This window comes from Rutidosis leptorrhynchoides, chromosome 7, assembly GCF_046630445.1.
Source record: "Rutidosis leptorrhynchoides isolate AG116_Rl617_1_P2 chromosome 7, CSIRO_AGI_Rlap_v1, whole genome shotgun sequence".
Classification (NCBI taxonomy): domain Eukaryota; kingdom Viridiplantae; phylum Streptophyta; class Magnoliopsida; order Asterales; family Asteraceae; genus Rutidosis; species Rutidosis leptorrhynchoides.
Window position 1 is genome coordinate 2,512,861 of NC_092339.1, and position 15,221 is coordinate 2,528,081.

Here is a 15,221-nt window from a genome sequence, read left to right on the forward strand (position 1 = left end):
GACCACATCAGTCTCATTATGCAAATTATAGAGCTAACATTTTGAAAGTGGGAGGTCTTCACGGAAGCAAGAGAGATGATGATTTTCTCTATGCTAGAGAATTCTTTTCTCTACACGTGAGTGGAGAAACGACTTCTCTCCTATTCAAGGGTAAAAGAGTGATTGTCTACATCTCACATCCTCATATCTCGCGAGCGTGTAAATTGGGTATTGTTGTATTTTGGAAGTGGCAACTACTATCATTTTAGTTAATACAAGTATCTCAGTAATGAAGAAGTAAGCTAAAGTTATGACAGAAATATCCTGATTCTTAAGACGTATTACTGAAACTGCTTTTCCACTGTTACAGGCAAAATGACTTTTTATATGTGTAAGTAGTAAAAATGGTTCTGTAAAATATTGGCCTGGTTTTGATCATAACTAAACTTTGACCTGACCCTAAAAGATTCTAAGAATGAAACTTGACCATAATATTCATTGCCTGGCTCAACCCTGAATTCAAATGGCATAATCCCAGTTTGCCCAAAACGCACCACAAATCATTAACAGATAAAACAAACTGATTGTAATAATGAGCACAACAATCAAGTTTGGTAAAAATCAAAGATTGATAAAAAGTAGTAAAAGATAAAAGAACAAGTCCTTTATTCAGAAATAAAATAAGATAAGATATTAAATTATACGAAATATTAAATTATACGAAATTACTAAATTTTTATGTTCTTGGGATTACAGACAGATTCATCTTACTTGTTGAAGTCTATCCCCTCACAACCCACAAAAATTACCCAAAACTAAAAGAATCAATGGAAATATTTAAAAACAAAAGGAAAAAAAAAAAAAGACTTCTCAAAATCAATAATCACTGTATCAGGTCCTAACCCCCCCTTTTTTTTTATCTACACACATTCACCGATAAACATTTCAACAGTTCTGTCTGCTTCTGTATCGTACCATATCTTCTATTCTTCATTGCAGTTTCTTCTTATTCATCCTCAGTCACAATCCAACCCACAAACTTCTAACACAATTCCTCCCCTAGACAAGAACGGGTTGACCCGAACCCATAACAGAGACAAGATAGAAGCCAGCAGGATAGACCACACGATGAGAATCGTAGGAACGTTGCTCTGTTTACCCATCATACCTTTAAGGAAAGGGTACAGATGTAAAATCACCCATATGGCGAAAAACAACCGACCAAATAGCGGGCCCCATGTTTCATACCCGTTGCTGATTGCATCTGAAATCCCCACAACTACACCTATTATGTTGAAGATCAATAGGGTCAATGGTGGGATCAAGATAGTCGTCCATTTGAAGACATAAAGCTCGGAGAATTCTCCATCGTCTCCTCCTTTTGACGTAACAGTAAAGTTGGTGTTGACTCCGGCTAACACCTTTAGAAGACCTTGGAAAAGGGCGAAAAGATGAGCCGAAACACCACCGATAACCCAAAACTGCTCGTTTCTCCATAAGTCGTCAATCCCAACTTTTCCCCATTGAATTTCCAAAATACTCGTTACAGCAATCGACAAAAACATGAGCATGAAGAGAATGCTAGCATAATTGCTTATCTGCAAAAGACAACAAATTTTTGTCAGCATTAAAGCTAGAATAATAAAAATTACCTATCAACAAAAAAGATACTAAATTTTTAAAAAACTTCTTACCTCGGGAACGATAAACTTCCCGGTGAGGAGACAGACAGCGGGAAGTGTACAATACGCAACCAACGGAACGGAAGTCAACGGGTAGACAACGGAGTTAATATAGGAAAACCGTTCCAACGGCTTCAAACCGCATCCATAACCATACCATATCGGACAATGTCGACTCAACAAGATTTCAACAGACCCAAGGGCCCACCTAAGAACTTGGTGAAGACGATCGGAAAGATTAATAGGAGCTGAACCCTTAAATGCAGGCCTTTTGGGTATGCAATAAACTGAGCGCCAACCGTGGCAATGCATCTTGAAACCCGTTAAGATATCCTCAGTAACCGAACCATAAATCCATCCAACCTATTTTATTTATAAATAAATATAAGTTAAAGACACTAAATGGCATAACCAAAACCAAAACCAAAACCAAAACCAAAACAGGACGATAAACAGATTTTAATTAACTAGATTACGTGATGTGTTTTCACATACCTCTTTTCCCCATTCAGTTTTATCTTCATAACCACAACTGATGACGTGGATGGCTTCTTTCAAAAGCGATGCGGAACTTGCTCCTGGAGGAACACCACCGTCTTCCAAAAGTGTTGAAGCAATAAAAACGGGAGATTGACCAAACTTTTTCTCAAACTTAATCTGAGGCATAAGAGTTGACTTCTCACTATCTATTCCTGCAATAACATTCGCTTCACGTTCATTTCGAATCTTTTATTTCGTCACACTAAAGAAAGTTCTTCAACAAATTGCTAATTAGTGTGTTACATATGTCTCAATAACTAAAACATTAATATTGTTTGATCTAAAATACATTCGGAGGGACTTTGAGCAGTTGAACCCATTTGCTTTTTGAATATGTTAAGTGATTTGACCAATTTGACTATCTATTAGCCATTAAAAAGATATGCTTAATTCCAGAGACATTAATATTTCAAAATTCATGAACTCAAAAAACATCACTTACCTTCAATTCCTTCTTCGATATTCTCTAACGCGTGAATTTGTGTCTGTGTGTCTTTGTTCCTCTTGCTCTTCTTTGACTCGTCCTTTGACTTGCCCTTTGACTTTCCTTTTCCACTCTTCTTTCTCGATGAAAAACAGCAACAAAGCCATTTAGGCAGACAATTACACGTTTTCCCCGGTGCTTTCTTCTTTTTCGGAGCATCATATCCATACAACGCTTGTCTCCTAAACACGCAACCCGTTCCAACGTATATGGGTCCTTGGATTCCATCAAGCCCTTTCATATTAATCTAAACATAAACCAGAAACAAACCGTGTCAAGATGGTTACATCTGAAAACCAAAAGACTAGATAGGTGAAAGGAGTACGTACATCGAAGAACACAACATTGCGATTCGAGTATCTATCATGACGATCGATCCCATCAAATCTTTGAGGAAATTGAACGTAACAAATTTTCTTTCCAGAGGTAGGGTCCATCATGAAACACATAGATTCTCTTAGTGCTTTACTGTTGTTAATGTAGTGATCACAATCGACATTGAGCATATAAGGCGCATTTGAAATGACAGCCGATACTCGGATCTGCACAAAATAACAGAGAAATTATAAGCGGTCCATGAATATATATTTACATACCTGCACTTGGCCAAAAATGAACTATTCTTTCAACTTCTTACATTTTGTTATGAAAATTTTATGCGGTAAGAATAATAAAAAATAATTGACTACATCAATTAGAAGGTCGTATGCATTTTTAAAAACTCTGTGAGACTCTTTCAACCCATTTTGACACATAAAAAAAAAATTTAACCCGGATTTATGTTTTCAGTGTAAACATGTCGAAATTGGCAGTTTGGCACCGCAATGTAAGCTATAAGAATAAAGAAAAGTTTAAATACCAGAGCATTCATGGCACCAGCTTTCTTGTGATGGTCAAATCCAGGCCGCTTTTCACGAGAAACGTAAACAAGACGCGGTAACTCATTTCCTTCAATGTCGTGGACCCCATTGTTCCCGAGAAAAACTTGAATCATTCCGGGATGATCTCTAACATCATTCCCGGGCCACGGTGTACCATCCTGCATTGTCCATCCCTCTTCCGGAACCTTCTGTGCCATTGTCACCAGCCCGTTTATTCTTACCTTAAACTCCTCATAATCCCTCTGAAATTCACAATTTCATAAAATAAAATTTTAAAATTGTAACAAAAATCCATATAATGATGACAAGTGTAATAGGTTTGACTCAAAGTCAAAAGTCCTTACCTTCATAGCACGACGTTCACGGACAAATGATGGATGTACTTTATCTTTAAGATAATCAACCTTTTCTGAAAAGTACCATTCTGGAGCACGTGGTTCAATGTTAAACTTCTTGCAAAACGGGACCCACTTTCTTGCAAATTCGGATGTTTCAGTGAGAGCTTCAAAAGTAAGCATGGCAGCACCATCGTCAGATACATAGCAAGCAACCTTATCGACAGGATAGTCCACCGCCAGAATCGATAGCACCGTGTTGGCCGTAATTAGCGGAGGTTCTTTCAATGGGTCCACCGTACTCACAAACACGTCTACAGGAGCCAACTCCGAAGGCTTCCCCTCTTTCTCATACCTAATACCAACAAACTCTGACATAAGTACATGGTGATGGTAAAATGGGCAGACTGAATAACGGGTCGGATCGTGTGTGGTGGTGCCATACAACAAACAATTTTTTGTCTTGTCTTATTATAAACCTTACACATGTTTGACTTATAATTAAAGAAATGTTACAAGGGTAATCTAATTTTGAGATAAAATGATTTAGGAGGTTTAAAGCTTATTCAAGTACGTTTTGGGTGACCTTTGACCAATTTCCATAATAATTGACTTAAATTTGGGTCAAATGTTAGAGAGGGGGAAAAAAGAGCAATTAGAGTATAAACACTTTGACACCTCTGATATAAGATTACGTGGAAAGGGAAACCACGTACCTTAGGGAAAGTCTATCGAGATACGTTTCGCGCTCAATTGGAAACCATTTTGGGAACTGATCAAGGATCCATGATGCCGCGAACCAAATCTCGCAAATAACTGATATGAGCCACAAGGCGTATGCATCGTTCACAGGATGTAGGATTCTATAGTGAAAGAAAAGACCAAGAATCGCCATACGGATCAATATAACCATTCTGTATGGATTTATCTTGCTTGAAGAAATTGGTAACTTTCTAGACAGTGGCTGCCTTCCTTCATCCATCCTATAAAATACATAACAAAAATATGATATACAAGTTTTTAATATAATGTAATGATCCATTTCCATTTTAAAAGCCAACGTACTATTACAGTAACAAAGTAATTAAATTTATATACTATTAGAAGATTTGACTTTTAAATCATTAATTACTTGGGCATATCGGGATCATCAACATCTCCATCGTCATGGCCACCGCCACCACCTTGATGTTTAACCATTTGGAGTTTATCATTTTGCCTTTTTCTCCATTCCTCCATTCTATCTTTCCAAGCAACCGTTCCATATCCATAAACCGCCAAATCTTTCTTGGGATCCATGGGTCTAGGTGGCACTAAAACATTGAAAATTCAAAATTTTATCGACAGAAACATAAATTACAACTTGGATCTGATCAAGAAACAGAATACTTACAAGAAACAGATGAAGCAGTATCAGAAAACGGCATAGGATGAACACGCTTTGCTCGATTCATAAAAGGTGGGATGATCAAAGCATGTTTGTCAGCTGAAATCCCATCATCCTATAATAAATGAAAACCATCACATTAACTAAGAAGAAAATTCCTAATTTTCGAGAGTGATTATTCAATATGGATTAAGTTAATAGATTCTAAACTGTACTACTGACATTAGATTGATGTTACTACCTCTTGACCATAAGTAAGAAGAGGGATATCGGGATTCAAAGTGGCGCCATCCACCTCCGAAGGGGTGGCGGCAAAGCCCGAAGCATTCGAATGACCACGGCCTATCATGAGTCCTCCCTCATGAACACCATGAGGATCTCTTCTCGTATAGTTTGCAAGATCGAATTCATTATCCAAATCATCAAATTCCTCCTCATCTTCATCACCATCAACTCTTGGACTCCCTAATCATGATCCAATGTATTATTATTAAGTTCATTGAATATTTAAAAAAAATCTGACTAAAATTGGCCACACAAAAAATGATTATCTATACCTTTAATTCGTTTGTATCGAGTTTTGCATTGTGGGCAAGATTGATTACCCTCTCTTCTTTCATATTCATAGCAAGGTCTACAAATTGGGAAAGCACATTCATTGCAAGCAACAAATGGCTCACCATCAACTGTTATTTCAATCTCATCTCCACAAATCTGGCATATCTGACCACTCAATTCTTTAACAGAAGTCACCTGTTGAAATTCAACCAAGTTTTAATTCAGATCAACACTTAGTTTCCATCCAAGGTCAAGTAACCTATAGATCCCTAATTAGGATATAATGTTAAGCAAAAGTTATAGCCTTTATTCAACACTACCCAATCCATAAAGTACAGAATTTGGGAAATAAAATTAATACAATTTGAAGTCATTAACTTCAATCTCTAATTGATTGAATTGTGTAATTTAAATCCAAATCTAACATAAGAACAGTAGTATTTCTTCTTATCCAAAAACGACAAGTCTTGAAAACTATTCAAGCCACCGACAGAATTAAACACTAAAATTAATCAGTATATGCACAAAAGTTTGTTAATCAGTTGTAGATATTACTCCACAATATTAGAAACAAATAAAAGTAAGATTTGAGAGCCAGTTCAGAAAATGACAGATTCAGATTGGGAAAATGAAAATTAGAATAATTCAACTTACTCTTCCAACTTCATCAGCATTGATAAGCACAAATTCATTCCTATTATGAGAACCAGCAACAAGTCTTCCTTTTGTGTCCATTGAATCTCACCAAAATCAATCAATCAATATACAAACTAAAACACTTCAATAAACAAACACTTAACAAAAACCCAGTTTACACACCAAATCTCTTGAAAGAAAACTCAAACGCCATCAAGAAATTAGAGAGCTTTTTTTAATGTTACTCTCTCTACACTGGTGTGTTCTTTCTCCTCTGTTCTCTCAGTTTTTTTAAACACCCATCAAACAAATAAACCAAATCCACATTATAATTATAATTATAATTATATAATATGATTGAAAATGATTTGTAAACAGCAAATACGTATACACTTTTAATTATATAATTATATAATATAATATATTATATATTATATATAATAATAATAATAAATAAAAGAAAAAAATATATTTTTTATTGAAATAATAAAGTGGGTAGTTTAGATTGATTCTTTTCTTGACAGAGAGAAAAAAAACCCAGTTAGGGTAGAAGAAGAGATTGACAAAAAGATAAATCTTTGTTTGTGGTGATAATATATTCAAGTGAGAGAGAGAGAGAGAGAGAAAGCGTTGAAACTTCAACGCGTAATACAGAAGGGACACACAAGACACAGATCGCTTTGATGGATTTCCAGTGAGGTGTTTTATTATTAGTGAGTTATGAGTTGTAAATTTGGAGTAAGTGGGACCCTGGATTGTGGTGGTGGGAAGGTGGGCCCCACCGTGTACGGTAGGTTTTTGTGGGACCGATGAAGGGTGTATTAGTAAACTCACCTCAATCCAAAAACCTTTTGGGATTAAGTGTCGGTGGGTTGCAAAATGATTTAATTTTTTCAGTTTAATAAAAATCGTAAATCTTGATTCGGTGGTGTTCGGTGGTTTCCCGGTTGTTAGCGGTAGTGTCGGCGATAGGGTTTCACCGTTTACCTTTTTCTACCGTATTTTGGAATTAATGTGGGTAGATTCATGGATGTAGTAAAATGAGAGAGAAAGTTTGTGTATACTATACGGTCTATACACACAGTAAACAAATACACACACATATATTTCTTGAATGTATAGGTGAGTGAGCAATAAACATTAAACATAAGAGTTAGAGCTCAAGACATGGTTGGGTCATGTGCGAATCACATGTTCCAAAGTTTTACTAGTTATACATCAGTTTGGATTTATGTGGTCTAATGATTTAATGATTTAGAGCCCTCGGTGCCCCAAAAAATTTTTACCGTCCATCTAAAATCGACAGCGAGATCGACCGTCGGTCAACACCGTGACGGCGTTGATCTCACCGTCGATCCCCAACCTCTCAAAACCGACAGTGACAAAAAAGGATCCGTTGGAAATTTTTTTTAAAAAATAGCCGTTGAAAACGGCTAGTTTCCTTTTTCTTTTTTTTCAGTTTTTTTTTTTTTTTGTATTTCTTTTTTTTTTGTATTTCTTTCTTTTTCTATATATACACACATTCACTACAAATCTTCTTCACAAACCATCTTCCCAATCATCTTCAACAAAATGAATTTCAATTCTTCCGACCCAAATTCACCCAACTACGTTTACGACGAATCAAACCCGATGGGTTCTAATTTTAATTGGCACGAATTTAACGTAGCTCATCCCGAACCCGAAAACACACAAACCCGAATACCACAAATGTCACCCGAAGATTACGCTAGTTGGATGGAGTGGCAAAAGGAAAAAAGTTTGCAACGATCCCAACAATCATTCACTCGATCTTTTGAAGACGAGGTTCCGACACCCACATCCGAGAGGGCACGAGCAAAGGCAAAGGCAAAGGCAAAGGGCAAAGGAAAGGCTAAAGAAGTCGAAAAAAGGCCAAGAAACACACCCGTAAACATCACTCAAAACACTTGGAACGAATGGGATGAGTTACGTTTGGCGGAAAGTTGGCTTTTGGTTTCCGAAGATTCGTTTGAAGGAAACGCACGGACGGGTATATATATTATTTATACATATTCGCGTATATATATATATACTTTTTATACATATTCGCGTTTAAATATCTATTTGTATACATATATATTATTTGTACATATATATTATCTATGCATATATATTATTTAAGTTTATATATTATTTATATTTATTTGATTCGTTGTAGGGCAAAGTTTTTGGCAAATGGTGTGGCATGAGTATCACACACGGAAACCGCCATTTGATCGATCAAAGGACGCTTTGTCTTCCAAATGGACAAAGTTGAATGCGGAATGCAATAAATATAATGGTGTTTATAATCGTTTGAAGAATGATCGAAGAAGTGGCGAGAATGATCTTGATTTTCGTGATCGATGTGACACACAATATAGAATTGAAGAGCACAAAAAGTTCACTAGTCATCGGACTTGGAGTATTTTGAAAACAAAGCCAAAGTGGCTACATCCGGATCCGGTGGTAATCGGTACTCGAAACAGGAAATTTATGCCGACGGTTGAAGAAGAGGTTGGAAATAGTTCGGTTAACTTGGATGAAGATGTTGAAGCCCCAAACAAAGAAATGTATGGTCGTGATCCAATACCCCGTCCACCGGGTAAACCGAGAAAGTCAAGGAAAAAATCAAGTGATTCTACACCTTCGGGATCTTCACGTGAGTCGTTGCATTTGTCGATCAAGGAAAATCATGATGAGGTTGCGGACCGGAAAAAACAGTATTATGAATCAAAGAAAGTAGAAGTGGAAATGAGGGTGCTAGCAATTGATATGAACGAGGAAGACAAGATGATCATCGAGAGGCAGAAGGCGTTGATTAGACGCAACGCGTTGAAGAGGTTCGAGGAGCTCCAAGAGTTGTCTACGGACACGGACGAGGAGTAGTTTGTTTCTTTTGTGTCTTTGTTTGAATAAGCGTGATCGTAGTGTTTTTTTAATTTGTATTTTAGGAATGTACGTTTTTTTAATCAATGAATTATGTTTGTTTTATGTTTATTATTATTTGAGTTTTTTTAACAATTAAATACAATATTTAAAAATCAATTAAAAAAATTAAATAACAAAAATCGACACTGAAATTGACACTGAAATGGACACTGTTGACACCTCCACCTTACACACCGTCGGTCAATTTCAGTGTCAAAAATGGACACTGAAATTGACACTGAAAAATTGACACGGACACCTCGTGCTCTTAATGATTTAATAATTTACGATTTATATTAGTGTAAAGTTTTGATTACCTCTAACATGGTAGCAAAGTACGTATTATTTGGAGAATTCATTTTGAACATTGTCATTCTTTAAATAGCTTGATGATGGAAGATTGATTTAATGTTTGCCAAACATTTTACATGTTTATACGATTAGGTGTTTAGCATATAATGTCAAATATGATAAGCAATAGGGAAGGGATGTTCCGTTGATTTCATTTTTTTACATGAATCATGTTTGATTAATAAAAAATAGATCATTTGTATACAAAATTTCAGAAAATATGTAAGAATAAGTTTATTATATACTAAAAAAATAGGCTAACTGCCAGCATCAATCGTAAAAATATTTTTCATAAGTACTACATATTGTTAGATTATAAGCTCTTTTAAATTATCGATCATGTGCAAGCGCACGTGTGCACGCCCTCAAATCCGCCCTTGCTAATATATATCAAGTAGAAACGATCAAAAACAAATTTATGTGGCATTATGTCTTAAACTTATTGTCATATTTTGACTTTTAAATTTTTTCATTTTCAATTGTGACTTTATTTTTTTTTTATTTCTACTCTATAATATTTTGTGAAAAATTATATTTATATAAAATAAAATACATTTAAAACACAATACATTCATTTAATTTTTTTTATCAAACATTATATAACACAAACAAGAGTATTTAAAGTTACACTTGAAGAAAAAAATTTATTTTAAAAAATATTCTAAGGCAATAATTTTGAGATGGAGGTAGTATTTTTTTCTAGAATCGTAAACTGACATTTACACGCAACTTCCAACTTAAGTTATCGCAAAAGTCAATATGTGATGTCAGATTTTAAGATATATCGTAACTTTTGTCAATGATAGTATTTCTATACTGATTTTAGTAAGCGAAACTCACGATCATGACTACTTTGGAGATTGATATTACTTATCGTAAAAGGTTTCACCATCAAGTTCATGCACGTCTTATTTTTTAAAGAGTATGACTCAAATCTAATTCAATGTGTTAGTTAGTGAATTTAAAATCTTTAACTTGATACTCTCCACGTTTGGAAAATAGTATATTTTAAAATTTTTATTAGATTCAATATATGTTTTGTTAGATGTCACTTTTACCCTTACAGTTAAGATGAATTTAACTTAATTTATTTAAAAATAAATGATTAAAAGTAATAATATAAGTAAATTGAAGTGTTTAATGATAGTTAGAAAATCATTAACCAAAACATTCGGGAGGAAAAGTAGATAAACCAACATAATTCTACTTTCACGACATACCTTAACCTCTTGTAAGCCGATGATAGACTCATGACTTATCCTTATTTCAAGGATTTTTGTAAAATCTAAAACCATCGATGTAACTCTACAAATTCTTCGAGAAGTTTGAAGATTTCTTGATACGAATTAACTTACTCGGGGCCATTGTACAGCGTGTCAAATCGTGTTAGAGTTCATGAGGCATTTGAAACCACAAAAGGTTCGTGAGGAACACACAAATCCTTTAAATCGTCGTCTGGGAAAATATTAACTTTTGATTTTGCTTATTCTTATTCACCGATTTGTTCTATTTAACACATGCACAACCTTACATTGATGACCCAATTGACGCTCTTAGCATTATTAAAAATTTATTGAACCTTGCGGATGAGGAATGACACTCTTTAATAGCACAAGCATCGTCATCATCCTCAAGATGTTGATATAAACCAACAATAGAGGGATTTGGTACAAAAAATCACAAACATCGACACGAGGGAGAATGGGGAGAACGACAAGAGGATCACCAAGCACAACATTTGGAATATAGGGAGGAAAAGGAGATCGAATATGATGGGAACAAGAAATATATCCCCAAACACATCCGCCTCTAAAGGGATTTAAAACCTTATGCAAACCAGATCACAATCTTCACTAATTAATCATATATTACAGAATTACAACCAAGAATCAATCCAGAATCAAATCACAATTCAGAATGCAACACAAACTATCAACTGCATTCTCAAAGATTGAATACATGAACTAACACCTCACAATCAAAGCCACAAGATGTGGATTGACACTCAAATCACTCAATAAAGAGGATGAACACCAGATCTGAACTGTGAAAAACTAGAGATAAAAACGAATGAACTAGGTGAAGAAATACACACAAAAATATTTGTTCTATATCCTAACAGGGAATTAGGAGGCTTTTATAGTGACACATGCATCAGTCTTCAAAATAAACGGGCCATTCAACATTTGGGCTTCTTCACTTGATAATAAGCCCAATACTCTTTTTAAAATAGAAATGCAGTCACTTATGATCATAAAGTAAATAATTTAACACTGCAGCAACATCCTTGACTTATAAGCTTTAAATCTTGAAAGATCAATCAAGCATCTGCTGCTATCACTTATCCAGAAACAATCCATAGAAGAAATACCTGCAATTATTCTAGAAAACACCACAAATTAGTAATGTTACATAAAGTTCAAAATAAGTTTGACTTATGTTATTTTGAACATTCCCCTTCAAACTTATTTTGAAGCAAGTCAAGCAATCCTAATTGTTTAACCAATTGTTCAGGCTGACTTACACTTAACCCTTTGGTTAAGATGTCAGTAACCTAACAATCTGAATCAATCTTTAAAGTGTTAATAACACCTGCAGCCACTTTATGTCTTATATAATGTACATCCACTTCAAATTATTTTGTTCTTTTATGGAAAACAGAGTTGGCTGCAAGTTGCAAGGCTGAACTGTTATCACAATAAAGATTCATAGGAAGCTCAATCATAATATCCAATTTAGTTAACAGATTAATGATCCAAACAATTTCACAAGCATTTGATGCCATAGCCCTATATTCAGCCTCTGTTGAGGACCTAGAAAATGTTGCTTGTTTTTTTACCTTTTCAAGATATTAATGAATTACAGAAATATACCAAATAACCAGTCACATACTTTCTATTTAACTTGCATTTAGCATAGTCAGAATCAGTATATGCATACAACTTAAATGAATCACTTTTAATAAATTGTACTCCTTTTCCAGGAGCACCTTTCAAATATCTCAAAACCCTAAAAGCAAGATTAAAATGAGATTGTAATGGAGCATGCATATACTGACTTAAACTTGCACAGAGAAAGCTATATCAGGTCTTGTAAGAGTTAAATAGATTAATCTTCCAACAACGTAATATTTTTTAGCAAAGGATATTTGATACTTGGTTCACTTTCAACATTCTTATTAGGTTCAATAGAAGTGCAATTAGGTTTGCACCCAAGCATTCCATAATCGTTTAACAACTCAAGACAGTATTTCCTTTGATTCTTACAAATACCCTTGTCATTTGATAAAACTTCAATACCAAGAAAGTATTTTCAAAGATCAAGATCTTTAATCATAAACTTTGTTTTCAAAAAACTCTTAAAGTTTTCAATTTCTTGTAAGTTATTTCCAGTAACAACAATATCATCCACATAAACAAGCAAAGCTATAAAAACATTATTATCACCTTTAACATACAAAGAATAATCACAGACACTCTGTTTAAAACCATGCTTAACCAAAGCAGAATTCAATTTAGAATTCCACTGTCTTGGGGCTTGTTTTAAACCATAGAGTGATTTAATCAACTTACAAACTTTAGTTTCATTTTTAGAAAAATATCCCTCATGTAACTTCATATAAATTTCCCCATGTAAATCTCCATAAAGGAATGCATTATTAATATTCAATTGATAAAGTGCCCAACCATTTTGCACAGCTAGAGTAATTATGCACCTAACAGTAACATGTTTCACAGCAGGAGAAAATGTTTCTTCATAATCTATACCTTCCTTTTGACTAAAACCTTTGGCTACAAGTCTAGCCTTATATCTATTCACTTCTCCATTTGACTTGTATTTAATTCTGTAAACCCATTTACATCCTATAGGTTTTCTATTAGGAGGTAAGTCTATTATAATCCATGTTTTATTCCTGTTTAGTGCTTCAATTTCTTGATTCATATCCTCAACCCAATTGCTATCTTTTGATGCTTCAAAAAAAGTTTTTGGTTAATAAGATTTATTAAGATTAGAAGTAAAGCATTTATTTTCTTGATTTAAAAAAGAATAATTAACCACTTTTTCAATTCCATATTTAACTTTTCCTTCAATAACAAAGTCATCAAATCTTTTAGGTAAAACAGACTCTCTAGAAGATCTCCTTACAGACTGAATGTGTCTAGGACTTCTAAACTGTGTATTTTGAAAAGTGTTGCCCTCAGGAGATGATATGTTATCCATGAGAGTTGCAGAAGTACTCTGACCTTCATTAATCACATTATCACTACTAGAAGGACTATTTCTAGTAGGACTATGCTCATGAATGTAGCCACTTGTACTACTACCCTTACCATCATATTTAGCTCTCCCTTCATCATTGGGTCTTTTGATGTCTTGATCATTTGAAAAATTTTTGTCAAAAAACATAAAATTTTCTTTATCAGAAGAATCACTCAAACTATTGTCAACAAGTTTTGACTTCAGAGGAAAAATATTTTCATAAAACTTCACATCCCTTGAAAAAAGCGCACTTCTATTTTCTAAATTTAAAAGTTAAACCCTTTTGAACATTACCAAAACCAATCAAAACACATTTAAAACACCTGCTTGAAAACTTATTTTCTGGATTTAAAACAGTTGCATAACATAAACAACCAAAACATCTTAAGTGAGAAAGACTAGGGTCCTTTTTAAAGACACATTCATAAGGAGTTTTTCCAGAAAGCACACTTGAAGGAGTCCTGTTAATCAAATAACAAGCAGTTAAGATACAATCACTCCACATATTTAAAGGTAACCCCCCTTGAAATATAAGGGCCCTTGCTACATTAAGCAAGTGCCTCTGTTTCCTCTCAGCTATGCCATTTTATTGTGGAGTATATGCACAAGATGTTTGATGCACAATCCCATTAATTTTTATAAAATTATTCATTTTATTGTTAACAAATTCAGTTCCATTGTCACTTCTGATTACCTTAACAATTTTATTAAATTGATTCTTAACTAAATTAACAAATGTATGTATATTTTCAAAAGTCTCTTCTTTAGTTTTTAACAAAAAAATCCAAAAAACTCTTGAAAAATCATCTACAATGGTTAAGAAATATTTATAACCTTCTCTACTCTGAATTTTAAATGGACCCCAAAGATCCAAATGAACTAAATCACCTAACCCTTGTGATTTGTGATCACTAAGAGGTAAGGGTTCCCTGGTTAATTTTGCCTTATGGTAAATATCATAGGGACAAATTTCCTTAAAATCTTTTAAATCAAGTTTGTTTTTCAAAACTTTCAAAATTTGATCAGATGGATGACCAAGTATTGCATGCCACAACTGAGGAGAAACAAAATGTACACGTACATTACATATTTACATGTCATACCTAACACATTCACATCAAATTCATCAAACAAATATAATCCTCTAGATTGACTACCGGTCCCTATAGTTGTCTTTGCTTTCAAGTCCTGAATAAA

General features: G+C 34.2%; 1 protein-coding gene across 1 annotated transcript; it reads right to left on the reverse strand.

Annotated features, from left to right (window-relative positions):
* Positions 1 to 618: 618 nt before the first annotated feature.
* On the reverse strand, positions 619 to 6,803 carry LOC139856856 (cellulose synthase A catalytic subunit 5 [UDP-forming]-like). The gene is made up of 13 exons (XM_071845569.1): positions 6,501 to 6,803; positions 5,846 to 6,041; positions 5,530 to 5,753; positions 5,295 to 5,403; positions 5,034 to 5,214; positions 4,618 to 4,884; positions 3,911 to 4,256; positions 3,545 to 3,808; positions 3,015 to 3,227; positions 2,644 to 2,932; positions 2,157 to 2,353; positions 1,674 to 2,024; positions 619 to 1,577 (listed from the first exon to the last, which is right to left on the reverse strand). Exons 1-13 carry the CDS (start codon positions 6,579 to 6,581, stop codon positions 996 to 998), a joined length of 3,300 nt encoding a protein of 1,099 aa, XP_071701670.1. The 5' UTR covers positions 6,582 to 6,803; the 3' UTR covers positions 619 to 995.
* Positions 6,804 to 15,221: the final 8,418 nt, after the last annotated feature.